This window comes from Martes martes (genome assembly GCF_963455335.1).
Source record: "Martes martes genome assembly, chromosome: 6".
Classification (NCBI taxonomy): Eukaryota; Metazoa; Chordata; class Mammalia; order Carnivora; family Mustelidae; genus Martes; species Martes martes.
The window spans coordinates 85,343,538-85,370,046 of NC_137893.1; the positions used below are offsets into that span (position 1 = coordinate 85,343,538).

General features: G+C 42.2%; 1 protein-coding gene across 2 annotated transcripts in view; it reads left to right on the top strand.

Annotated features, from left to right (window-relative positions):
• DNAH8 (dynein axonemal heavy chain 8) overlaps nt 1–26,509 on the top strand; it is a gene marked incomplete at its 3' end in the record, with an annotated part of 317,468 nt that overhangs the window by 212,658 nt on the left and 78,301 nt on the right. For both annotated transcript variants that reach the window (XM_080806629.1, XM_080806628.1), the window contains exons 67-76: nt 1,622–1,759; nt 3,180–3,307; nt 4,549–4,720; nt 6,436–6,591; nt 9,095–9,250; nt 10,732–10,914; nt 16,141–16,246; nt 17,497–17,749; nt 17,859–18,049; nt 23,216–23,337. In XM_080806629.1, the coding sequence (XP_080662755.1) occupies nt 1,622–1,759; nt 3,180–3,307; nt 4,549–4,720; nt 6,436–6,591; nt 9,095–9,250; nt 10,732–10,914; nt 16,141–16,246; nt 17,497–17,749; nt 17,859–18,049; nt 23,216–23,337 (1,605 nt within the window). The remainder of the gene's footprint in view (nt 1–1,621; nt 1,760–3,179; nt 3,308–4,548; nt 4,721–6,435; nt 6,592–9,094; nt 9,251–10,731; nt 10,915–16,140; nt 16,247–17,496; nt 17,750–17,858; nt 18,050–23,215; nt 23,338–26,509) is intronic.

A 26,509-nucleotide genomic window follows, 5' to 3' on the forward strand; every position in this document is an offset into this window, starting at 1 on the left:
TGCACAGCAAAGGATACAGTGAACAAAACCAAAAGACAACTGACAGAATGGGAGAAGATATTTGCAGATGACATATCAGATAAAGGGTTAGTATCCAAAATCTATAAAGAGCTTAGCAAACTCAACACCCAAAGAACAAATAATCCAATCAAGAAATGGGCAAAGGGGGCACCTGGGTGGCTCAGTGGGTTAAAGCCTCTGCCTTCAGCTCAGGTCATAATCCCAGGGTCTTGGGATCAAGTCCCACATTGGGCTCTCTGCTCAGCAGCGAGCCTGCTTCCCTTCCTCTCACTCTGCCTGCCTCTCTGCCTACCTGTGATCTCTGTCTGTCAAATTAAATAAAATCTTAAAAAAAGGGGCGCCTGGGTGGCTCAGTGGGTTAAAGCCTATGCCTTCGGCTCAGGTCATGATCTCAGGGTCCTGGGATCAAGCCCTGCATCGGGCTCTTTGCTCTGCGGGGAGCCTGCTCCCCCCCCCCACCTGCCTCTCTGCCTACCTGTGATCTCTGTCTGTCAAATAAATAAATAAAATCTTTAAAAAAAAAAATCTTAAAAAAAAAAAAAAAGAAATAGGCAGAGGACATGAACAGACATTTCTGCAAAGAAGACATCTAGAAGGCCAACAGACACATGAAAAAGTGCTCCACATCACTCGGCATCAGGGAAATACAAATCAAAACCACCACGAGATACCACCTCATGCCAGTCAGAATGGCTAAAATTAACAAGTCAGGAAATGATAGATGCTGGCAAGGATGTGGACAAAGGGGAACCCTCCTACACTATTAGTGGGAATGCAAGCTGGTGCAACCACTCTGGAAAACAGCATGGAGATTCCTCAAAAAGTTGAAAATAGAGCTACCCTATGACCCAGCAATTGCACTACTGGGTGTTTACCCTAAAGATACAAACGTAGTGATCCGAAGGAGCACGTGCACTTGAATGCTTATAGCAGCAATGTCCACAGTAGCCAAACTATGGAAAGAACCTAGATGTCCATCAATAGACGAATGGAAAAAGAGGATGTGGTGTATATATATATATATATATATATATATATATATATATATATGTATATATATAATGGAATGCTATGGAATGGAATGCTATGCAGCCATCAAAAGAAATGAAATCTTGCCATTTGCGACAATGTGGATGGAACTAGAGGGTATTATGCTTAGCAAAATAAGTCAATCGGAGAAAAACAACTGTCATATGATCTCCCTGATATGAGGAAGAGGAGATGCAATGTGGGAGGTTTGGGGGGTAGGAAAAGAATAAATAAAACAAGATGGGATCGGGAGGGAGACAAACCATAAGAGACTCTTAATCTCACAAAACAGACTGAGGGTTGCCTGGGGAGGGGGTAGAGAGAGGGTGGTGGGGTTATGGACATTGGGGAGGGTATGTGCTATGGTGAGTGCTGTGAAGTGTGTAAACCTGGCGATTCACAGACCTGTACCCCTGGGACTAATAATACATTATATGTTAATAAAAAATAATTTTAAAAATACCATCTTGGGCAAAAATTGTGTAATCTGTGTTATTATTTATCAATTAAAACCAAAAATATTTTGCAGACCTGCTACCACTCCATGCAATGACCTCTTCTTCCTTTTAAGGCTAACCTGGCCAAGCAGGAGGGCCGTCTGGCAGTTGCTAATATCGAGCTGGGGAAGGCGCAAGCTCTGCTTGATGAGAAACAAGCTGAGCTGGATAAAGTACAAGCGAAATTTGATGCAGCCATGAGTGAGAAAATGGTGAGATTAAATCTACAAAATTGCAGAAACGAGGTGTTAACATTGTCCGAAAGTGTGTGTTGTATATAGAAGTTAGGTAAATGTTGATGACAAAAAGAAAATAGATACGTGACTGTCCTTCACAGGATATGGCTACCTGTTTGGGATTTTTGGCACTCTAAGGTCTTTTTTTTTTTTTTAATTTAAGATTTTATTTATTTATTTGTCAGAGATAGAGAAAGAGAGAGCACAAGCAGGCAGAGTGGTAGACAGAGGCAGAGAGAGAAGCAGGCTCCCCGCTGAGCAAGGAGCCTGATTCGGGGCTTGATCCCAGGACCCCAGAATCAAGACCTGAGCTAAAGGCAGTGGTTTAACTGACTGAGCCACCCAGGCATCCCTCTAGGGGCTTTTTTTGTGTTTTTAATATTCATTTTTGGTAAGAGTAAGCTGGGATGTCATACCCAAAGGGTCCTGATTTGGGGGTTAGAAAAGTCGGTTTGTGATCCAGTGCAGGTGCATAATCATGGGGCAGTTGGAGGCAATTGATCAAGGTTCATCTATCAGGCAGGGCTCATAATACAACCTTGTAGGATAGGTTGTAGGCAGTGGTGGTCTGGTACCAATAGGATTGGAGGCGCGGGGAGAAGAGCCATGATTTGCCCTGTTGGCTGATTTCTGTGGTGTAGGTCCTCCCACCACTGTCCGTTTTAAGTTACCAATGTGCTGACACTGAGTACAGATTTGGAAACAGCTGCACAGCAGGGCACGATTGTATATCTAGCCTTGTTATATCCTGCACCCTAACCATATAGCACCGTGCAGGTACAGTGGACATAATCGCAAGTGCATAGATCATCCAAAACTGTAGTGAATTATTAGGAGGTGATGAGTTTTGATTATCCATTACCTTTGCTTGTAATGTAGTTTCTGTAATTGCAAGTTTATATGATTTAATTATTTAATAATGTCTGTGTTCGACATTAGCCCCCAAGTCTTCTAAAATATAACTGTTGGCTCTGGTGAGTTGATACATGTTGGCTGCAGCACATCACTGTTGTGTAGAATTTCCTGGGAGGAAAAAAAATCACTTTGTGAACTTCCAAGAACTGAGAACTATTAAATCCAAGACCTAATATGGTGTATTTTATTGATTTGATTCTGTTTTGAAAACACGGACTAGAAATGCTATATTAATTTATGTGATTTGCATTGTCTCTCACAAAGTCTCTTTCCTTGAGATTTTGTAAGGTTAAAATTACTCCATTATGGGTTAATTACCAGAATTTAATATGTAAAGTTTCACTCACATTGCTTTTTTAGACTATTATGTTAATTTTGCAAACTAAGAAATTCCTCCCTGTGTTTTTATGTGTGAATACAATGGATGTTTGATTAAACACTTAAAAAAGTTCTTTGGGATATTCTCCCTTTCTGAATGTAGGATTTGGTAAACGATGCGGATATGTGCCGGAAAAAGATGCAGGCAGCTTCCACCCTCATCGATGGGCTGAGTGGAGAAAAGGTCCGGTGGACTCAGCAAAGCAAAGAGTTCAAAGCTCAGATTAATAGGTATAAATTTGGGCCTTGGTTATAATTGCTTTCCTTCTTAGTCATCACCCCAAACACCACCTCTCTGTGACACGAGAGAAAATAAAATACATCTCCCCAGTGAAGCCCTTTGCTCCTTCATTTCTGTATATCCACTTCCGAGTCTTACAGCGGATGTTACCCACTCTCAGTAGAAGAGAGGGATTAAATGGTTGTGAAACATGTTTAATCTCAAGGTTGGTTCAGCAATGTAGGTTTTCAGAACACGAGTGCTTCTTTTTGTTGTTGTTGCTGTTTTTGTTTTTGTTTGTGGGGCGTGAGGGGGCAGGTGCAGAGGGAGAGAGTGTCTTAAGCAGGCTCCATGCCCAGTGCAGAACCCAATGCAGGGCTCAATCTCATGACCCCGTAATCATGCCCTTAGCTGAAATCAAAAGTTGGACGATTAACCAACTGAGCTCCCCAGGCACCCCAAGAGTGCTTCCGATATTGTTTGGATCTGCCAGAAACGTCTACATAATTTCTCCAGTTCTGCACTCTTCACCGCAGTGATTTTGAACGTGTGGATCAGTTGCTCTAAGTACCAGGGTGTCTTGTCAGAGTGTCTATTGGTGTTCTCAGAAAACTGGAAGAGGGGGGAATGGAAGAGGCGGAGAATAGCAAGAAGTGGGAGGAGGAGAGGGAGAGCCGGAGGGGGAGAAGGAAATATTTATCAGGACTGAGTCTGAACGGGACCCCAGCATGGCATGGGAAAAGGATACTTTCCTACTTAGGAGTCAAGACTCTGGACCTACAGGCTTGAAGGAAGCTGTTTCTCTCTTGCTCCTTGGCCTACCCCAAATGTGGCCCCTACTACCACCCTTTGGGTTTGGGGGCTCCTTTTTTTTTTTTTAATGGATTCTTTTTTTTTTTTTTTTTAGATTTTGTTTATTTATGTGACAGAGAGAGAGAGTGAGAACAAGCAAGGGGAATGACAGGAAGAGGTAGAAGAAGGCTCCCCATAGAGCAGTGGGGAGCCCGATGTGGAACTCGATCCCAGGATCCCAGATCCTGAGCTGAAGGCAGTCACTTAACCAACTGAGCCACCCAGGCACTCTGGGGGCTCCCTTTGCATGGTCTCTCCATGTCTGGTTGCCAAGTGTTAAGCAGGGAACGGAGAAGGATTTTGCCTAGTAAGAAAACAAAGTTGAACTGTGGCCTTTCTGACTCATTAATGGGAGAGAGTGAATGTGTTCGGTGACTCACGTTGTCTCCTTTCCCCACAGACTTGTAGGTGATATTCTGCTGTGCACTGGATTCCTTTCCTACCTTGGTCCTTTCAATCAGATATTTAGGAACTATTTGCTTAAAGATCAATGGGAGATAGAGCTGAGAGCTCGGAAGATTCCTTTCACAGAAAACCTGAATCTTATTTCAATGTTGGTGGATCCCCCAACAGTGAGTGTCACTTTCTTCATAATATTATTTGAATTCCAACCTTACTCACTAAAAAATCACAGTACACCTACTTTTTTTTTCTTTTTTCATTCAATTGAAAAGATTGTTTTGAAAATACTTAAGAATTAACAAAAAAGCAACCTTTCTTTTTGGCATAAAAGTTCCTTTCAGTTTTAAGAGATTTTGCTTTCAAATTAATATTACGGCACTGCTGTGAGCTGAAAGATGGGGGTGCCTGGCTGACTTAGTTAGTGGAAAGTGCAACTCTTGATCTCGGGGTCATGAGTTCGAGACCCACATGATGGGTGGAGAGTACATTAAAAAAAATAAAGACATCAAAACAAAAGATCATTCATGAATTATAGGCTTGCTAATACTGAGCCCTTATTTTAACTTTCCATTATTTGCACCACTCCTATTAAGTCACACTCTTTCAAACGTTTTAGGTAATTATAGGCATTAGCTAGGCCGTAAGTACTGGTATTAATCTTCTTTGGATCATGAACCATCTTTTCGTCGTGTCCAAGAGCATAACACATCAGTACATTCTGGTATCACTGAGTGATGGCCCCATGACACTAACCTTCCTTGCTGGGAATTGATGCCACTGTCAATGTTCAGTGTATCTGGCAGATCTCCTCTGGCATTAAATGCCTTCCAGGCAATTTGTATTCATGAGCTGCTTTCTGATCTGTAAATAAGTTCCCCAGTGGCCATTTCCTTTGGGAAGCCATGCTATTAGTTCCCTGTTATCCGTATTTAAAAGTTAAAAAATTAATGTTTTCCAATTCAAACAGTGTTCAACTGCCTGTTTCCAGGGACTAGGTAATGTATTAAAGATGCAGTGGACACTGACAAGGCAAAGTGGGCCAGGATATTCCTTATTAATTATGGCCTTTGGGGGCTGCTGGGATAATTTAATAAGGGTGGAGGCTGGTGGATTCATTGGATCGCAGGTGATTTTATTGACCACGCAGAGACAGGCTGGCAATTCTCTCATAATTAGGGAGGATTTTTTTTAAGTTGAGTTATTTATTTCTCAGTGATCTCTATGCCCTAACGCGGGACTCAAGCTCACTGCCCCAAGATCAAGAGTCGCATGAACTTCCAACTGAGCCAGCCAGACGCCCCAGGAAATATTTATTTTTTAAATGTCATTGATGAGCACTTGCCAATATAATATTTTATCTCTACTAATTTCTCTGCCTTCAGCTATACAAATCCTGCCCTCCAAGTGAGCAAAGCCAAACGGCAGGAAGGAGAAGCTTCAGGGGTTTAACCCTTGGTGCTTATCGTTCTAGGCATTTCCATGTGTTCTTTCCACCAACCTTGCCTAGCCTGGTTCCCAACACTCACCCAGGCTTACCGTATTTTAAGCCCCTATGTTCTCTGAATGTTCAGCAACCACACTTCAAAAATCCACAGATTTTACCATATTCTCTCATAAATTTAAAAAAAAATGTAGCATAAGGGACTAAGCCCTAATCTTGGGTCATTAAAGGATTGATTAGCTTATAAATTTATTTTTTTAGGTGAATGTTATTTGGTTCACATTTACAAGTTTGTTTTTTTTTTTCTAGGTACCCATTTCAGAGTCTCAATAGAAAAAAAAATATGTATCCCAGTATTAAATTCTTCTAATATTGTGATACTTAATTACTATGAAAGCATTCTTGTTCTCCTCTGACTGGCCATATCTGTTTCTTGTTACTTAGATTGGGGAGTGGGGTCTGCAGGGATTACCAGGAGATGACCTCTCAATTCAGAATGGCATCATTGTGACAAAGGCCACCAGATACCCACTCCTCATAGACCCACAGACTCAAGGCAAAACTTGGATTAAATCCAAGGAAAGAGAAAATGACTTGCAGGTACGTACCATTTGGTGTACGGGAAAGCTTTCTTAAAATCATGAAGTTTTCCCAAAATTTCAGTTGATTCTGCCAGTCATAAAGTTGTCGTCTCTGATAATTGTTTGTTAATTTATACCCTTGACTTTTTTCACAGTGATTTGGGGCAAGGGCTCTGATTATTTTTTCTCTTTTGTGTTCTCTCATGATGCATGCTCCTGTCTATCCCTTTCCCTGGCTTTTCTGCTGTTGCCAATTTTGCATGTGGCTTTTATTCTGGGCCTTGAATTTAGACTTACAAGAAAGCAGCAAAAATAGAACTCATGACTCCTCGGTTTAAGGATATTTGCTCCAACCTAGCTCAGATCCATGGTACTTTATGGCATTGTGCAGTCCAGTTTTAGAATTGGGGTGTAGGGGTGCCTGGGTGGCTTAGTGGGTTAAAGCCTCTGCCTTCGGCTCAGGTCATGATCTCAGGGTCCTGGGATCGAGCCCCGCATCGGGCTCTCTGCTCAGCAGGGAACCTGCTTCCCTCTCTCTCTGCCAGCCTCTCTGCCTACTTGTGATCTCTGTCTGTATATAAATAAATAAATAAATAAATAAATAAATAAAATCTTAAAAAAAAAAAAAAGACTTGGGGTCTAATAAGGTGTTTATTTTTAATTAATTAATTAATTAATTTATTTAGAGAGGGAGGAGTAGAGGGGCAGAGGGCAAGGGAGAGAAAGAACATCCTAAGCTACAGGTCCAGGAAGGCTGGTCATGAGTTTAGAAGGTAGTCCCAGTCTAAACTCTGAAGGTCTGCGAACCAGGGGAGTCAGTGGTATAAGTCCCAGTTCAAATCTGAAGACTCAAGAACCAGTTGCTGATGTCCAAGGGCAGGAGAATACAGATGTCACAGCTCAAGCAGAGAGCAAATTTGCTCTTCTTCCATCTTTGGGCTCTATATAGGCTCTCAGTGGATTGGCTGAAGCCCACCCAAAGATCAGTGAGGGTGATCTTCTTTATTCAGTCTACTATTTCGAGGCCAGTCTATTCTGGAAACACCTGCACAGACAGCCTAAAAAAATGTGTATCAACTCTCTGGGCATCCCTTACCCCCATCAAGTTGACATGTAATATTAACCATCATACTTAGGAAGCAAATCACAAAAACAGAATTTACTCCTTAGGAGACAGAGCAGGACAATTATACTTAGTCTCATTGGGATCTTGTTTCATCTTGTTTAATAAGCTGGTTAAAGATCTTTGTTTAGATTCATTTACCTTATCAACTCATAATGAGGTCTTTCACGGCTCATCATTTGTGTAAAAAAAGCTATCCATCCAGGGAAACAAATTCCTTCATGTGCAGAATTTTTTCTTTTAGTTATTTCCCTTTTTATCCAAAACAGGAAAGAGTAGACTTATTTAATTTTTAATTACACATCTCTTTTTCATAGCAAGTGAGAGATGATATCTTTTAATTCCACTCCCTTAATCACCTGCTGTCCCAGAGGATCTTCCTTGTGTCTTAAGATCAGCACTCACAGCCGCATAGAGACAGTAGCAGAATGCAGATGGTAAAGTATAAGGAGATGGAGTGTTGAGAACCTTCAGGAATCCTCCCATTTAGGCAGGGGAGGGAATCACAGGAGAAGTCAGAGTTCAAAGCCATTTGGCCAATGCAAAGATCAACCAGCCCAGTGTGTCTATTTTTTGTTTCTAAGATTTTATTTATTTATTTGAGAGAGCGCGCGCGTGCGCGCGGGAGAAACAGAGCATGATGTGGGGGAGAAGCGAGCTCTCTGCTGAGCAGGGACCCTGACGCAGGGCTTGATCCCAGGATCCTGAGATCATGACCTGAGCCAAAGGCAGGTGCTTAACTGACTGAGCCACACAGGTGCCCCTTGTGTATCTATTTTAACTAATCAACAAACACTGAACTAAAACAGTGGGCCCCACCAGGCATTCAGAATTCTAATTTAAAAAAAAAAGTGAATATACAGTCTTTTAAGTTGATTTTGTATATTGAAATTGTACATGAAATATCTACCCTGTTCCTCCGTTGTGCCACTATTAGAGGCAGAATACATGGATAGGCCCTGGGTTTGACTCCATATATAATTTCTGGCATTCTTACGCCTCTTTTTTTAATCACTTGATCATCTCATGAGTGGTCCTGAAGAGATAAATGAATATTGCAAATTTGCAAAGTTACTTTGTTTTCCCTGAGTGATCGTAACTGTACATGTAGCAGGTTTAATCCATGATTACTTCTGTGCTCTGTGTAGGAGCGAAGCTCTGAGGAGTGCCGCTTGATTCTCCTGTTCCGATCAGGGAGACTGTTGCTCCTCCAAGTCTTCCACAAAGTCATGAGCTCACCGAGTTTGGAAAATTAAATGTCCTTACTTTTATTTTCATAAAGCATCCTATATCACCCTTAAAATTCTCAGGCACTTGTGCAACAATTCTCTTGGTTTCCACCTGGGAAATAAGCACATCCTTCATCACATTTCTATAGCAATGAACCCTTTATTTTTAGGTAACATCTCTGAACCATAAATATTTCCGCACACACTTGGAGGACAGCCTTTCCTTGGGCCGACCTCTTCTCATTGAGGACATTCGTGAAGAGCTGGATCCAGTCCTGGATAATGTATTAGAAAAGAATTTCATTAAATCAGGCACCACATTCAAGGTGAGCTTTGGGAAGGAAAAAAAAAAAAAGAAGAAGAAGGAGAAGACAAGAAAAGAACAATGGTGACATCTACTTATCTTTTTGAGCATAGCAGCAAAGGTTCTTTGCTTCAGGTGGTAGTATTTGATACACTGGAAAAATTATTTCCAAACTCATATTTAGTATATCTCTTATTTTTAAAATTGTATATGAAAAATACAGGGGGATAGCAATATTTTGGTAAGAGTAACCATTTAGCTGACACTAAATAACATATTAAGGAAAGACATTGTCTGGTCATAATAATATATTAGTATTACACACTATATATGTATATATATTGGCAGCTCTGAGAAAATTGGATTTACAAGTCATATATTCATCTGTATAATAAAGCTTACATTTTCTCACAGGGAGAAAATGGCATTTTAATAAAGTCTATGGACATTGATTTGTTCATTTCTTTCTGTATTAACTTTCAATCTAAACATAGACTTCGCTAGAAGCTGAGGAATCACGTTTCCCATCATTGGTGAGAACATGAATGGTTCTCAGTAGAAGTGTTTCTTAATTGGCAGTGTTCTCCACCTTTAGGCTTCTTTGGTTTTGTTTCTTGGTGAATGACAGCATTTCTGATGGAGATTTTTCACTTTGGACAACTTAATTTCACAAATATCACTGAATAAGTACAGAATGCAAATGTTCTCATTAAACAAAGATTTATTTAGAAAACATTTCTTCATAATGTGAGTCTTTAATGTGCTGTATTTAACATGCCAAAGGAGGGTGTAGGATTTTTATTTCTGAAGGTCTTTCAAAAGAAGAGATACTTCTTTTGTATCTCTGTAGTGTGAAAGCATGGTGCTTAAGAGCATGGTAATGCCTTACAGATGTGGTTTCCAACCACATGTAGAACCAAGATTAATTAAAAATTTAAGTCCTTTAAAAATGGCATAATTTCTACCTTAATTTCAGATAATAAAATCAGTTGTTTTTTAATATAGTATACTGCAAATTGTAGTGTTTAAGATAAATGTCATGTTTATGAAAAAAAATGTTGTCATTTTTTTCTTTGAAAATTTCATTATTCCTTTCTATTGTCAAATATGCTTTGGATACGATTGAAATGCAAAGAGAAATAACAAACACTTCCTCTAATCTCCACAAATTTCCTCGGTAGGAAACAATTTCCTCTAGTAGGGGAAAACAGTCAAATCTGAGATGTGTCTGAGTTTTCCTTTATTCTACATTTGTTGGGGATAAATTTTTCATTTAATTTGTTTGTTCATTTAATTTGGTTGGTGTCATGGTTAACAACGTCTCCTGGCAGGACCGCAAATCTGAATTATTTAAAATCAGTGATTAAAGTCTTACAACTTTTTCCTTTGCAATTCATTCAAGTTTCACAGCCCTGACCTCTGGTAAATTCTTTCCTAAGTTAACCCCAAATTGCTTGTCCTGTCGCTTAAGCTGTTTTTAATTTGGTATTTGAATTGATGTAGGTGAAAGTTGGTGATAAAGAATGTGAGCTCATGGATACATTTAAACTGTATATTACCACGAAGCTACCCAACCCTGCCTTCACCCCTGAGATCAATGCTAAAACATCAGTTATTGATTTTACCGTCACCATGAAAGGACTTGAGAATCAGTTATTAAGGAGGGTGATTTTAACTGAGAAACAGGTAATAATTTCTCTAGGTAAACCAGTACTTCTAATAAATTATAATAAATACTTAAAATGGGTTATGAAATTGTTAAGTATTTGGGAAGGAAAAAAATGAAGCAAATTTTTATTTACCTTCGTTAGCATAAATATTAGTTTAGCTGTCTCCTGTCAGGTCCTGTCAAGAAATCATGTAACTAACTCAGCTGTCCTCCAACCCCAAACATGCATACATGTGTGTACACATACATACACACGTGCACACACACACCACTCACACTGCTCTTTCTGCTTCTGTCTTTAATCCTTGGAGTATGTTGAGCTCTTATCTGTAGTCCTAGGGATAGATGCTCTTTGATATACCTGAAAAATTCACTAAAATAATGATCCTGGAGAAAAAGAAATTGCTCTGAATGAGTGTATTACCACTGGGGTAGTTTCAACTGCTACATTCTAGTACTCTAGTGATACAGAGAGCCTAACTTGAATTTTAATCAAATAAAATTTACATTAAGGCAGAGAAATTAAGTATGATTGAGGGTTCTCATAAAACAAAGAACAACTTAAAACAGGAAGATTTTAAGAGACTGATACAAGTTGAAACTAATTTTTGAGATAAATCTCAGAATACATTTAACATTATGCATAAAATATGCTTGCATAAAATGTAATTATACTTATTTGCATATGGAAAACATATTTGCGTAAAATCTGAGAAAGATTATGTTTGCTTACCTAGAATTAATTTGAGTATTGAGGGTTCAAGGAAAGGGCAAGGTTAGCAATACTAAGACCAGAGAGGCTTCCCATGGGAGGGTGAGGGAAAGATCGGTAGCAGAAGACTGGACAAGGAGAAGAGAAAGACAAGGGATAGGAGTAGATGCCACGCAGTGGAACAGAGTAGAGAGCCCAGATATGGACCCTCAACTCTATGGTCAAATAATCTTTGACAAAACAGGAAAAAATATCCAGTGGAAAAAAGACAGTCTCTTCAATAAATGGTGCTGGGAAAACTGGACAGCTATATGTAGAAGAATGAAACTTGACCATTCTCTTACACCGTACACAAAGATAAACTCGAAATGGATAAAAGACCTCAACGTGAGACAGGAATCCATCAGAATCCTCGAGGAGAACATAGGCAGTAACCTCTTTGATATCAGCCACAGCAACTTCTTTCAAGATATGTCTCCAAAGGCGAAGGAAACAAAGGCAAAGATGAACTTCTGGGACTTCATCAAGATAAAAAGCTTCTGCATAGCAAAAGAAACAGTCATCAAAACAAAGAGGCAACCCACGGAATGGGAGAAGATATTTGCAAATGACAGTACAGATAAAAGGTTGATATCCAGGATCTATAAAGAACTCCTCAAACTCAACACACACAAAACAGATAATCATATTAAAAAATGGGCAGAAGATATGAACACACACTTCTCCAATGAAGACATACAAATGGCTACCAGACACATGAAAAAATGTTCATCATCACTAGCCATCAGGGAGATTCAAATCAAAACCACATTGAGATACCACCTTACACCAGTTAGAATGGCCAAAATTAGCAAGACAGGAAACAACGTGTGTTGGAGAGGATGTGGAGAAAGGGGAACCCTCTTACACTGTTGGTGGGAATGCAAACTGGTGCAGCCACTTTGGAGAACAGTGTGGAGATTCCTCAGGAAATTAAAAATAGATCTTCCCTATGACCCTGCAATTGCACTGCTGGGTATTTACCCCAAAGATACAGATGTAGTGAAAAGAAGGGCCATCTGTACCCCAATGTTTATAGCAGCAATGGCCACGGTCGCCAAACTGTGGAAAGAATCAAGATGCCCTTCAACGGATGAATGGATAAGGAAGATGTGGTCCATATACACTATGGAGTATTATGCCTCCATCAGAAAGGACGAATACCCAACTTTTGTAGCAACATGGACAGGACTGGAAGAGATTATGCTGAGTGAAATAAGTCAAACAGAGAAAGTCAAGTATCATATGGTTTCACTTATTGGTGGAGCATAACAAATAATATAGAGGACAAGGGTAGATGGAGAGGAGAAGGGAGTTGAGGGAAATTGGAAGGGGAGGTGAACCATGAGAGACTATGGACTCTGAAAAACAACCTGAGGGTTTTGAAGGGGCGGGGTGGGAGGGTGGGGGAACCAGGTGGTGGGTATTAGGGAGGGCACAGATTGCATGGAGCACTGGGTGTGGTGAAAAAACAATGAATACTGTTACGCTGAAAATAAATAAAAAATTTAATAAAAAAAAAAAAAAGGAGTAGATGCCACGAACATGGGAAAGAGATTGGAAGAGGGCAAGAGAAATGATCCTCACACCAGAGAAACAGAGAGGCTCAGTAAAAGGAGAGGGGAAGCCCTACGGTGGGGCCGGCCCTTAAAGGGGGCCATTCTGGTCAAAGCAGAACCAAGGGGGCACAGTCCCAGCCTCTGCTCTCACTAGCTGTTTGACCTTCCCTTCTAACAAACAGCTGGGGGCTTCTACAGTCCAGTAAGGGAACCAGGCCCCTTCCACAGCCAGGCGGAGAGAGGCCGGGCCCTTCAGTTCAATGCTCATCACCTCTTAGGGCCACATAGTGCCAACTGTTGAAAATCAGTCCTTCCTTGGTGGTCTCACTCGTGCTGTTGGTCTGAAATGAGAGGATTCCTCACGGGTCCAGGTGTCACATACAGGCTGCCCGAACTTCCGTAAGGCAGGCCACTCCACTGTCTAAGGCAGGCTACACCCCATGTCCCCAGAGGGCCCACGCACTCTCCTAGTCCTCAGCTTCCTCTTCAAGGGATGCACTAAGGTGCTTATACCGTACTTGCTGGGAAAAGCCAAAACACACTCAATTTGTAGGAGGACATCCTGACCATGATGTTTAACCTTCTTAACTATCCTGCTCTTACACCCTCATTTTACAGAAGAACAAACAGAAGCCAGAGAGAATAGGGTCTGAGCTTCTAAAAGCACACAGACTTTCCATCCTGTCGGGCCTTCTACATAAACCTTTCAGATGCTGCTGTAGAACCCACGAGTGCCTACTGTACCATGATGCTTGTTTTGCCAGATCACACTGAGAAGGAAGCTCATGGGATTTCATTTTGTCCAGATATTCCTATACTGCCACCCAGAGGTGACCATCCTAATGGAAACAGCTCATTAGGTACTCCACCGCAAACGCAGCCATGACCTTTGTTGCCACCCCCATCAAACATGGCAAACCTTCTAGGACACTGGCAATCATGCCACTGGTCTTGGAATTGGAGAACAAGAGCATGAGCCTGCCTTTGCTGGTAACTAGCCGTGAGTACCATGTTGGGATGGGATTTGGAGTTAATATATATTTTCTGGGTTCTCAGTTTCCCCAGATGTAAAATAGAACTGTTGAACTCAATTCGGCATACTTCAATTTAACACATATTTCTCAGATTGAGTCCCTTCTCTGCAAAGCCTCGAGGTAATGCTGTCAAGAATACAAAAGTGAATAGGATAAGTGTCTGCCCTCTAGATGCACAGAATCTCATTGGAGGGACACAATCGACACACAAACAGTAATGCAAGCTGTGCCAGGTGTAGAGGTGAACACCTTGCCATGACTTCGGATCCACAAAGTGGTTTAAGACTTTCAGAAAGTGGTAGAACTTCTGAAATGGTTTTTCAAGAAACTTTCTCAGATAAGTAGTTTAAAAACATCTCCTTCTAACATATTCTAAATACAATGTGTGATTCTGTATAAGATCAGGAAAAAATGCTATAAAAATGCTATTCAGACAACTTTAATTTACTCTGCATGTAGCAAGAGTATTATATCCGTGTTAAATTTCCTGAATTTGAAAATTGGACTATACTCGTGCAAGAGAATGTCCTGGTTCTTAGGAGATTTGCTGAAGTTTTTAGGGGTAAAGGATCATGACCTCAGCAGATGGTTCACCAATAATAGAAGAACAATAATGATAATAAGTATTATATATATAAAGAGAGAGTGATAACGCAAAATGGTATCTGGTGAATCTGGGCAAAACATTTATGAGAGTTAATTGTATCTGTCTTGCACCTTTTCTGAAAACTTAACATTTTTTCAAAATATGATCAAAAAAGACATTATTCTTGTAGGAAAAAATATGCCTTCCAAACGTCCAGTTTAGCCCCTCTGGTGGAAGGAGATGTAAGACAATGGAAAATGGATTTGTATTGGCAGCTGGCTCTGGTAGACCAGATACCTGGTGTCCCTACAGGCAGATACCAGACCAAGAGCTGACATTTGGTTTGGCTGTCCTCGTGGTGCTTTGATATTATGTCTCTGCTTCTACCACTTCTGATGGCCAACGAAGTTAGCATTTCACACAGAGGCCATGTGCGGCAGGGCCAAGAGAATGAGACACTCTAATTTAAATAAACTTAGAGCCAGGAAGAGAGCATGGAGGATACTCAGACAAAATTCCTTTAGCAGGGGAATCTTGTGCATGCCAGAGTAAGCAGTATGGAAACTTAGTGCTAGTGGGCATAATTTCTTAAAAAGCATCCAGAAGAACAAAAGTAAAGTCATTCCAGAGGCACTTTAGTTTAAACGTTTAAAAACTGGGGGCACCTGGGTGGCTCAGTCCATTGAGCGTCTGCCTTCGGCTCAGGACAGGATCCTAATCCAGCCCTGCATCAGGGCTCCCTGCATCAGGGCTCCCTGATCAGCGGGGAGTCTGCTTCTCCCTCGGCCTGCTGTTCCCTCTGCTTGTGCTCTCTTTCTCTCTAATAAATAAATAAAATCTTTAAAAGAAATAAACTTTTTAAAAACTGTTAAGAAGCACTAAGTAAATTGGATTTGCCATAGTGGCTGGTGATTACAATTTGGCTGTTATTTCTTGTTTGTTTGTTTGTTTCTTTCTTTCTTTTTAAAGAGAGAGAGAGTGCACAAGATAGGGGAGAGGTAGGCAGAGGGAAAGCAGGATCCCAGCTGAGTGGGGAGCCTGTTGCAGGATTCGATCCCAGGACCCCAGGATCATGACCTGAGCCGAAGGCAGATGCTTAACGACTGAGACACCAGGTGCCCCTGTTTCTTTCTTTCTTTTTTTTAAATCTGGCTTTGGAGAAAAAAAAAAAAAGGATTTTATTTATTTACTTGAGAGAGAGAGAGAGAGAATGAACAGGGGGAGGGAGAGGGAGAAGCAGACTCCCCCGAGCTGAAGGCAGACGCTTCACCGACTGAGCCATCTGGGCACCTCTATTTTTTGTTTCTTAACAGGAATTAGAGTCTGAGAGGGTTAAACTTTTGGAGGATGTGACCTTCAACAGGCGGAAGATGAAGGAACTTGAAGACAACCTTCTCTACAAGTTAAGTGCCACAAAAGGTACTGTGTTATTAACAAGTAAACCGAATGATGGTCCCAAGTAAGGGTTTCTTGGGCCTTGCTTTCAGCATCTCATGATTATAGGCGTTAGGAAACTGTTGAGTTATTAACACAAACACAAGCGAGGCACTTTCCCTCTAGACATTTAAAGAGGGACCGCAGAGAATGTGATTTTTGAATTAGCAAACAGAGTCTGAGCATTTGAGAAGAACGGAGTTTTCTAGATGTAATTGCTCTCTCCTGAGAAAAATAAGGGCTCCCAATAGAGCTAGGTGACTGGTAATAGGCTAATTTGCTTGCCCAAAGGAAACTAATGTGCCTCATCTATTTTTTTTTTTTTTTTTAAGATCAACTCTTGCATTTGGCGCTGAAATGCAATTACCACAATGGGTGATGATGTGTGTAATCTGTATCAGCCATTCTTGAGCCCCAAGGCCCAAGCTCACTCCCCACTGGCCTTGACCTCCGGCTTAGAAGTCAGGGGTGGATTCTCCTTTGGGCAGTCAGATCATCATGCCACACCCTGATCTGGGGATGGAGACTTTCTAAATAAATAAAGAACATCCTATCCAATGACACTAATGTCAGCAAACACTATATTGTTCTGCGGTAGGCAAATCCAGTAACCTAAATCCTACCATTTATTACAGCTCATAATGAATGCTTCCCAACAGCACTTTATGCCTTGGATAAACAAAAACCTTAACCTCCAAGGAGTACATGATAGGTGATTCTCATGCCATGCTCCCGCACTCCTTGGTGGAGACGGCAGGGAGGAGTCCTTTCATCTGCCTTGATCACACTGCTTGTGTTGATGATATTGTCTGTACTCTGGTCCAGTGACTTCTCCCAACTATTTGGATACCCTTGGGCATCCTGATATTAGCAGAGATGGCTGAGAGGTGAATTTCAATTTACAGTAGTAAACCACGGGGTGGGGATGGGGGATGGAGGTGGCCAGATTTTGTCTTCAGACCTTTGAAGACCAGTCATGTGGGCTGCCTTGGGAATCCCCTTTTGCAGATTTATAGGAAGCATCTGGGATAACTTGTCCGCAAGGATGTTTGGAAGGATTCAGGCATCAGATGGCAGTTGGGCCAGAAGCCTCTCAGCGTGTTAATATCTGCCCTTCTATCTGGAGGGGCATTGAAGAAATTGACTTGAAAATGAACAGGTCGATTTCAGAAGTGCTGCCTCTTCTTTGCGGCTTCCCCTTCTTGTGCTCTAGGGTTTTCCTGTTTGGCTTTTAGGTTCCTTGGTAGACGATGAATCTCTCATCGGTGTTCTCCGAACCACCAAGCACACAGCAGCCGAAGTAAGTGAAAAGCTGCACGTGGCTGCAGAGACGGAGATCAAAATTAACACAGCTCAGGAGGAGTTCCGACCTGCGGCCACCCGCGGAAGCATCCTCTACTTTCTCATCACAGAGATGAGCATGGTCAACATCATGTACCAGACCTCGCTGGCCCAGTTCTTGAAGTTATTTGACCAGTCCATGGCCAGGTAGGGAGGCCCTCCCCGTCCCCGTGTGGAGCCACTTAAAATTTGTGTTTGTTTTCCTACTGTCTTAGTGATGGCTGTTGACATCCATAATTTTTAAAATATATTGCAGATCTGAGAAGTCTCCACTGCCTCAAAAGAGAATTACAAATATTATTGAGTATCTGACGTATGAAGTTTTTATATACTCTGTCCGAGGCCTGTATGAAAACCACAAATTCCTCTTTGTACTCCTCATGACCTTGAAGATCGATCTTCAGAGAGGAACAGTGAAGCACAGGGAGTTTCAGGCTCTCATTAAAGGTGAAGGGCTTAGGATATGGATGTGGTATGTAAAGGAGGTTGCTTCTGATATGCTCTTCGATGTGCTGGGGAGCTGTTTTTAATGATACGGTGGGGAAATCATGTTCCCATGAAAGGGAAGTTCTTTGTACCTCATTTTCCTTTTCTGATTCCCATTCGTTTTGCTCTGGTAACTCAAGATGATTTATTTCAGGTCTGTGTTCACTCCATGGTTTTTTTTTTTTTTTTTTAGTTATATCATTACCTGAAGTTTGGTTATTGTTGCCTGGGGTTAGAAAACCTGAAGGCAAAAGGGAAGAAAAGTGAGGCTAGTAATGAGGTTTCTATCACAAAAGAGCAATTCCTTGAGCAAGGGATTATCACGACTTTTAAGACTGAAAAAGGCACATTTGAATTTTGTACTGGAAGTTAATCCTATTCAATGCTCATCTCCCATGTTAAAAGTATCATCAAGAAGATCAAAGAGTGGTATTTTCATTCAATTCGGTTAAACAAATATTTATTGAGCATATACTCTGCACCCACCATAGTAATGTTGGGATAGAAGGGTAAACCAGACATTGCTTTCAAAGAAAACACTCTTATAATGGGGATAGAGATAATTTAAAAAATACATTGCAAAACAAGGCAGAATACTCTAAATGTTAGAAGAGAGCTAAAAACAAAGTCTTAATGTCTAAAAGGAAGGAGAGACTTGTGTTTGGTGAGGCCAGTAGGAGCTCTTTGGAAAATACACTGTTGTGGGTTAAGCCATGATTTTTCAGGGGATTCTATCCATGGGAAAAATGTTTAATGTTTTAAAATATCTCTTATACTTTTTGTTCTTTGTGTAAAGCTTAATAAATCATTTTCCAGCTGCCCCTCTCCCTGCAAGGAGGAAAGTGGCCTTTAAAAAGGACTCTGAAGGCTGGGTAGAAGTGAATGTGATTTGGGGACCCAATTCAGTCAGAATAGACCAGATTTCGTGGCCATAAAAACAATCCCAAACTTCCAGTGGCTTGACATGATAAGGGTATATTCTCATTTATTCTCTCTCCAACATGCCTGTCGTGGTCACCCAGGAATTTCTTTTATAATTACTACAGCAGAGGAATGGATATGACAAATCATGGGCCAGCTTTTAAAAGTTATCCCACAAGTGACGTTTGTCACTTAAATGCTCATCTTACATTAGGCAAAGCAAGACACACAGTAATCACTAACTTCAGAGAGGGCAGGGACCTGCACTTCTCCCATGTGCCTGGAAGAAGGGAAACTTGAATGTCCTTGAACAGCTCTGGTGACTAAACACACCTGTTGAATTTGAGATCTCCAGCAGACAGAAAGGGTAGGTCAGACGATTCAGAAGTCAGACAGCTACAAAGCTAGAGCCATAGAAATAACCACCTAGCCATGGGAATGAAAGAGATTATGTAGGAAGAAGATGTAGAGTATTTCTAAATTCAGAGGACAAGGCCATAGGACACGATACACAATACACTTTTCTCCATGACATCCCATTTATAATAAACAGAGAGTAAACTATGAGTTACTACTCTATCTTCTTTCTCTCCTTCAGTGAATTTCTTCCTCAGCTTCAGCTTAGAGGACTATTGTAGAAACTTTGCAAACAATTTTGCAGAATGGCTAAAATGTCTTGACTTTTTTCTGTCTTGTAGTTCAAAGGAAACTGGAGCATGTCATACAGTTCATAGTTTTTCTCAGGTCTAATGCACCTAGAGAGGATGAGGTCTTAAAGTGTAGCGTAAGGCAGTGTGGTGCAGTAAGGTGTGGGCTGGACTAAGAAACAGGGACACGAGCTGGGCTCTTCTGCTGACCAGCTGTGTGAGCTCAGAGACCATCATCCCCTCCTTCCAGGTACAAGGGGTTGTGGGGCCAGAGGGGAGGTGCTAAATACCATCTGAGAGAGGCAGGCAAGCTGTGCAGAGGGTCCAGGTGTACAGGTCTCTGGCCTCTGTGAAATTTAAATAAAGTGAGCCTGAATTTACCAAACCTAGAAAACTGCTTTGACTATCTAGGCAGAAGCAAGAGCAAAATGGGCCTCAGGTGTAGGAAGGCCTTCTAAGTGTGGCGTACAAGTGGGATGGGAGGTATACTTTGGGTCTTTCCTGATCTGTGAACTGGCCTTGCTTCCTGAATCCCATGTGGCAATATGGCCACTGAGAAGGAGATAGACAGGCTTTAGAAAGAAGAGGAAACCTGGCACTCTGGGCCACAGCGGAAAGGACGAGCGATTCAGAGGTAGACAGAGGTCAGGTACAAAGATCTTTGTCTCTTCCCAGTCTCCTGAGGCAGAACCTGGGGTGGATAGAGAAAGGTGCTCGAGAAACATCCAGACAGGAGATGCCCCTTCATTCTGCTCGGCACCAAATCCCACATGGCGGCTGTAGGGCAGCCTTAGTGGAGGGGAGCGGCTCGAGGGCTAAGCCTGACTGACGTTAGGCAAGTAGGAGTGTGTACGTGGACATGTTGCAAGGGCTGGTGTGCAGCAGAGGCCTGGGTTCAAACCAAAAAGCTGCAGGCCCCGGGGAACTTTAGTACTGGACACAAAGGACCGGTCTGTGGACAGTAGCCCAACACCCCTGTAGGTTAGACAGGATTTGTCACGGCACCGAGGACGCAGTCCAGGGATCCCAGCCTATGGCAGAGACTGGAGGGCAGTTTTCGGGTCTGAGGTATCCTCCCCATCACGACACAATCCCAATCCACCTGCCTCTCCCCTCGCCCACCCAGCCAAACCAGAGCCCTGCCTGAAGGAGACTGGATTCTTGGAGAGACAGGTTGTAAGTCAGAAGAGGCTGAGAAACCCAGGGAGGAGAGAATTTGCGAGGAGGATGGGGGTGGTCACAGAAAAAGTAAAAAGCCTGCACATCTGGGTCATGGTAAAGGTACATCTGGGACGCCACTTCATAAAGCTGGAGCGTCATGGAGACTCGGATTGCACGGGGCCAGGAGAGATGGTGAGAAGAGTCTGGATTTAATTTCATTGACAATAGAAGCCATCGAATGTTTTATGAGCAGGGAAGTAACCCGAACAGGGCAGTGCCTTGAAAAAAGATTAATTTGGGATTGTATGACAGGTTGTCGACCGAAGTACAAGCAGCTCAGCAGTGAAAGAGGGTTTTGTTTTGTTTTGTTTTGAAAAAAACAAAATTGGTTTGTTGTACAGTTCGTCCTAGTTTTGAACTGGTTTACATTTTAACCAAATTATTTTTATAAAAATGATAGATGATTTTGTTTTCAGTGTTTTTTTTTTACAAAGTTAACAAATATAACTCTTAGATCTTCGATATTTTTTCTATCATTTTTAACTTAGGACTTAAAAGGGAAAGAAGACAGACTTATTTATCATAGCAGAAATATTTGATCTCCTAGGAATGACTATCCCTTTATGTCAATTCCTACTTGTTTTTCTGCAGTATGTGGAAGGTGCCTTTGACTTTCTTCTTCAACTGAGAATGTCAGGACACTTTGAAAAATGAAATAGATACCAGGGATAGCCCTGTGTTATAGAGTCATTGATATAACTATTTTCCCTGCCTAGTTATTTTAGAAAGACACCATCTTTCTTTTGTTATAAACCATGGACCCAAAGACACCTGAGGGGGGCGGGGATCTGCGCTTGCCTTCCAGATTGGATTGGACGTGAGGCTTCCAAAATAGAGAATTCATGTCAAAATGACAGCTAATGATTACATAACTCTTACTATGGGCCAAGACTGTTCTGAGGTTTTTACATACATGAATTTATTGAATCTTCACAGAAACTGATCTGGCAGAGTCCATTATTATACCCATTTGACAGAAGAGGAAACTCAAAGAAATTGAGTTCTTTGTCTGTGTTTCGGCAGCTAGCATGGTTGAGCCAGAATATTTTGGGGAGTAGGGTGGGATGTGATTTTTCTGGGTTCATGGGTGTCCACCAGGATGTTTCGAAACACTTGTGGCTTAAATGTCTTCTCCTGATGTCTTTGAGGCTTACGGTCACATGAAAACATTTCCTTTGGAAAGAAACAAGAAGAAAATGCATTTGTCTCTGAGTTAGAGAAGCAGAGTCTATTGAGTCTATCCATGATGCTCTCCAGCGGTGGCTTCTCCAGTAAACTCGGTCCTGGCAGATATGCTGCGAGAGGATGGATTTCTCTTCCCCCAGGTAGCAGGGAGTGGGGTGTCAAGAGGAAGGTTTGCCTGTTCTAAAGGTATTATGGCACTCGGAGTTGCTGCCCCAGAGGTGGTGCAAGGGGATTTATAAGAAAAGATTACTTCAGCTCATTTACCCTCTCAAGAAGGTGCTGGAGAGAGAGCCGCCGCTGGCGGAAGTCCCCTCCAACCCCTCTTTTGCCCAAGGGTAGATATGTGAAGTGGTGGCATTAGATGGTCCTTCAGTAGGACTAAAGGATTTAGGATCACTGTTTTGCACACATCTGAATTAAAACACAACTGATAAAACGTTACTGAAGATATGCAGTAGAGGAGTTTTGAAGCTGGAATATATAATTATGTGTCTTGGTGGAAGATTGTCCCATTGGATATGCTCATTTGATTTGGGATTTGCTTCAAAATGTGATCCAATGCTGTAATTCACGGTCTCCTCCTGTAATTCACGACTCCGTGAGAGCAGAAGCCTTGTGTGGTTTTCTCTGCTTTATCCCCAGTGCCTGGGATATGCTGGTGCACAGAGGGTGCTCAATAAATATTTATTGAATAAGTAAGTGAACAAATTATCTGAACATGAGTTACTTCCTTAAAAACCCACAGAAGTATCATATCCCCCCCCACCCTCCATCTATCCATCTTTCTGACTTAAAAATATATATATATTAAGTATCAAATTTCTGGAAGAGTGAGAGCTAAGAAGTGACTTTAAAAATCACACATGAAAAGATCAGGCTATTCATTGATATCAAAATTATAAATTTTATGAAACAGGCTGTTTAAAAAAAAACAGTAAAAATGCAAACAACTGCAACCACCTGAGAAAAATGGCATAAATCAGAAAATAAAACCCTAAGACTTGAAGGAAATGGACCTAGAAAATATAGCCACATTTTTTTCGTGATTATTTCCCCATTTTCTCTGTAATATGGTTACCTTTCTTCTGTTGGAAAATAAATGTCTAAAAACAAAGCCCAAGCTGACCTGATTCCTGCCAACGCCTTTCCCCAGGGGGAGCAGCTCTGGATCTGAAAGCCTGCCCTCCCAAGCCTTTTCGCTGGATCCTGGATATGACCTGGCTGAATCTCGTGGAGCTGAGTAAGCTTCCACAGTTTGCAGAAATTATGAACCAGGTAACAGAGGGCTGGGAGAAACAAGTACAGATCTGTAAACCAAACATACCTGGGGCCATTTTAATTGGGGGCTCCTGGCCACAATTCCTTCACCCAAAAGGCTCAAAGGAAGCGTGCAGCGTTAAGGCACTAAGCTCTCTGTGGGCAATTTTGGATGAAGAGTATCAGAAGGAGCCTGGTCGTAGGGGCAGGTGACTGCCTTTTCCTCTTGTGTGGTGGGCGTGGGTCATTTATAAGCCTGCTTACCTCAAGCTGTCAGAATTAGAACCAGTGGGTGGACCTTTTAATTGTAGACTATTTCATTAGAGACCATGTTTTTACATTTTTCCTGCTGCTTCTGATCAACTAAATTGTGCGGATTTGAATTTGAGGCAAATTAAGAGATTGGGATCCTTTCAAAAAAAATCATCATTTTCCTGGTGAAGATATAAAAGGGTGAAGGATAACAGTGAAACAGGTCCTGATTCACCCGTTGCTTTTCTTATTGGAAAATGTAAATGTGTTGTTGGGGATTAGTTGATTTGGTCCTCACTGGGAAATAATTGTACAACTCAGCATAAAGATGATTTTTATCTTTGAGGGTTGTTGGTGATAGCCGCCTATCACTGAGGCAGGCCTGTGGTTTCCCAGCGTCAGCTGCCGAAAATCAGCTTTTTGGGAGTTACTGGGGATGGACAACTGAGGCGATGGGTTGACCACAAGTTGACAGACACCTCACGCTGTCATCACGTGATTCCCTCCCATCCACACACACCTGCCTACCCCCTCCCCAGCGTACAGTAGGTGTGTCCGTTCAGTGGCATTTCTGAAACATTATGGAGATTCTTTACCTATTCAGCCGTGGCTGAGTCAGAGTCTCTGGCTTCCATCTGTGGTGGATGGGAAGCTTTGTTCTGTATGAGTCCTCCAAGCCCAAACAAATACTTTGGGAAGAAATAAGTTGGTAATAAGTTGGTCTGGGTCTGGCAGGAGACTGGTAAGGGAGACCTTGGAGGCGGGGGGGGGGGGGGGGGGGGGGGTGTCACTTAACACTTGCGCCCTCTGCTGACGGGTTGTATTGATCCGGGTCTAGACATTATCATTTGCTTCTGTTAATTATAATTTAATTACCTGCTTTGTAGAATCTGGTACCTACAACTGCTTAACAATAGGATAAGTACTTTGTAACAACTATAACCATGCTAGGGGGAAGTATTATTGACCCCGCTTTATAGATGAGAAAACCGAGATTCAAACAGGTTAAGTACTTGCCCAAGTCTGCATAGCTACTAAATGGAGAAGCTGTAATCTGACCTTATGTTCTTTCCCTGACATCAGGGTTATTTCTCTCCAACTCACCATGGAGTGGGCTAGAAGTAAGGGGAATGGTCATTCTCAGGAAAGCTGCAGAAGTTCATGGGACTGGTCATCAGGAGGCCATCAGTTTGGCATCTCCTTGGGGGAAAAAAGGGCAGAAGGAGAAGGGGATCCATCTGGCTGATGGGTGTCAGGAACTGAAACAAAAGTAGCCTCCAACAGCAGCTAGCCCGCTTGGGCATCTCAGAGAGAACTGTTTAGGCCCTGGAAGTGGTGTTGCTAACAGGGCCAGGAAAAGGAGTAGGAAGTGGAGGTGAGCAGTGAGGGGCTGGAGGAGGTCCCATTGCCCCTCGCAGAGGCGACTGGCCCTGGAGGCTCTATTGAGTACAGTCAGAATGAGCAGATACAGGGCCAGGAAGCTGGGAACAAACACCCTCTTTCTTGTGCATCCTCTCTGGAGCGGCGAGGCTGGAGGAGACCAGCAGGGGGTGGTGTGGGTCGTGCGCAGGTACCCATGCGGTGGGGGTGGGGGGGTGTGGTGCTCCAAAGGCGGCGGGCGGATTCTTTGGGAGCGGTCAATGTAGGGGAGCCACTGCAGTATTCAGGAGAGAGAAGACAGTTGTGAAACATTTCAGAATTCCTTCTCCTCCTCTTAGTGTCCCAAAGCGACAAAACTGTAACTGAGGTCCCGAGCATCGGTTTCGCTCTTCATTGGCGCCCCGCCTGGATCCTGTATGAAGAATTGTTTGGATGGTGTGGGCTTTGTGGCAGTTATTTAACCTCCTTGGGCCTGCATAAAGAACGAGGATAATGCAGCTAAAAGCACAATCCTTGGTCTTCTCCATAGGACCTGCTCCATTCGCATTTGCTACTCGCTTTTAATGCTGACCGTGGCTTTGAAACTTGCTTACAAACCTTGTCTCAGTAATCCAGACTGCTTGTTGCTGAGGGGCAGAGTGGGACTCGCCAATCAGTTGTTTTTGTAATCGGTTTTGTCAGGACTGGGGCTTCCGGGAGTGCCTTTTAATGACTGAAAACTGGCGTTTTTTTCCCCATGCTTCTGAGAAAACAGGTATCAGACACCAGCTCTTGGAGAGACGTGTGTGTGTGTGTGTGTGTGTTTGTGTTACCTTAGGTACCATAGAGTATATCATTAGTTTTTGATGTCGTGTTCCATGATTCATTGTTTGCATATAACACCCAGTGCTTATCACAACACATGCCCTCCTTAATACCCATCACCAGGCTGCCCCATCCCACCACTCCTCTCCCCTCTGAAACTTTCAGATTGTTTCCCAGAGTCCATAGACTCTCATGGTTCTTCTCTCCCTCTGAATCCCCCCCTCCTTCAGATTTCCCTCCCTTCCCCTAATATCCTCTGCGCTATTCCTTATGTTCCACATCTGAGGGAAACCATATGATAATTGTCTTTCTCTGCTCGACTTATTTCACTCAGCATAATCCCCTCCAGTTCCATCCATGTCGATGCAAATGGTGGGTATTCATCCTTTCTGATGGCTGCGTAATATTCCATTGCACTACTGGGTATTTACCCCAAAGATATGATGTAGTGAAAAGAAGGGACACATGCACCCCAATGTTCATAGCAGCAATATCCATGATAGCCAAACTGTGGAAGGAACTGAGACACCCTTCAACAGATGAATGGACGAAGAAGGTGTGGGTCATATATCCAATGGAAACTTCTTTTATTCTTAGGTTTAAGGTCTCAAGGCAGGGAATCATTAAGAAAATAAAAATTTTTCTTTTCTCATCTATTGCTATTTAAGTAGAGGTCAACATTTAGAGGTTTGGTTATCAGAATAGTCTGTATCTTCTTAACCAAGAGAGCATTTGACAATATCTGGAGACATTT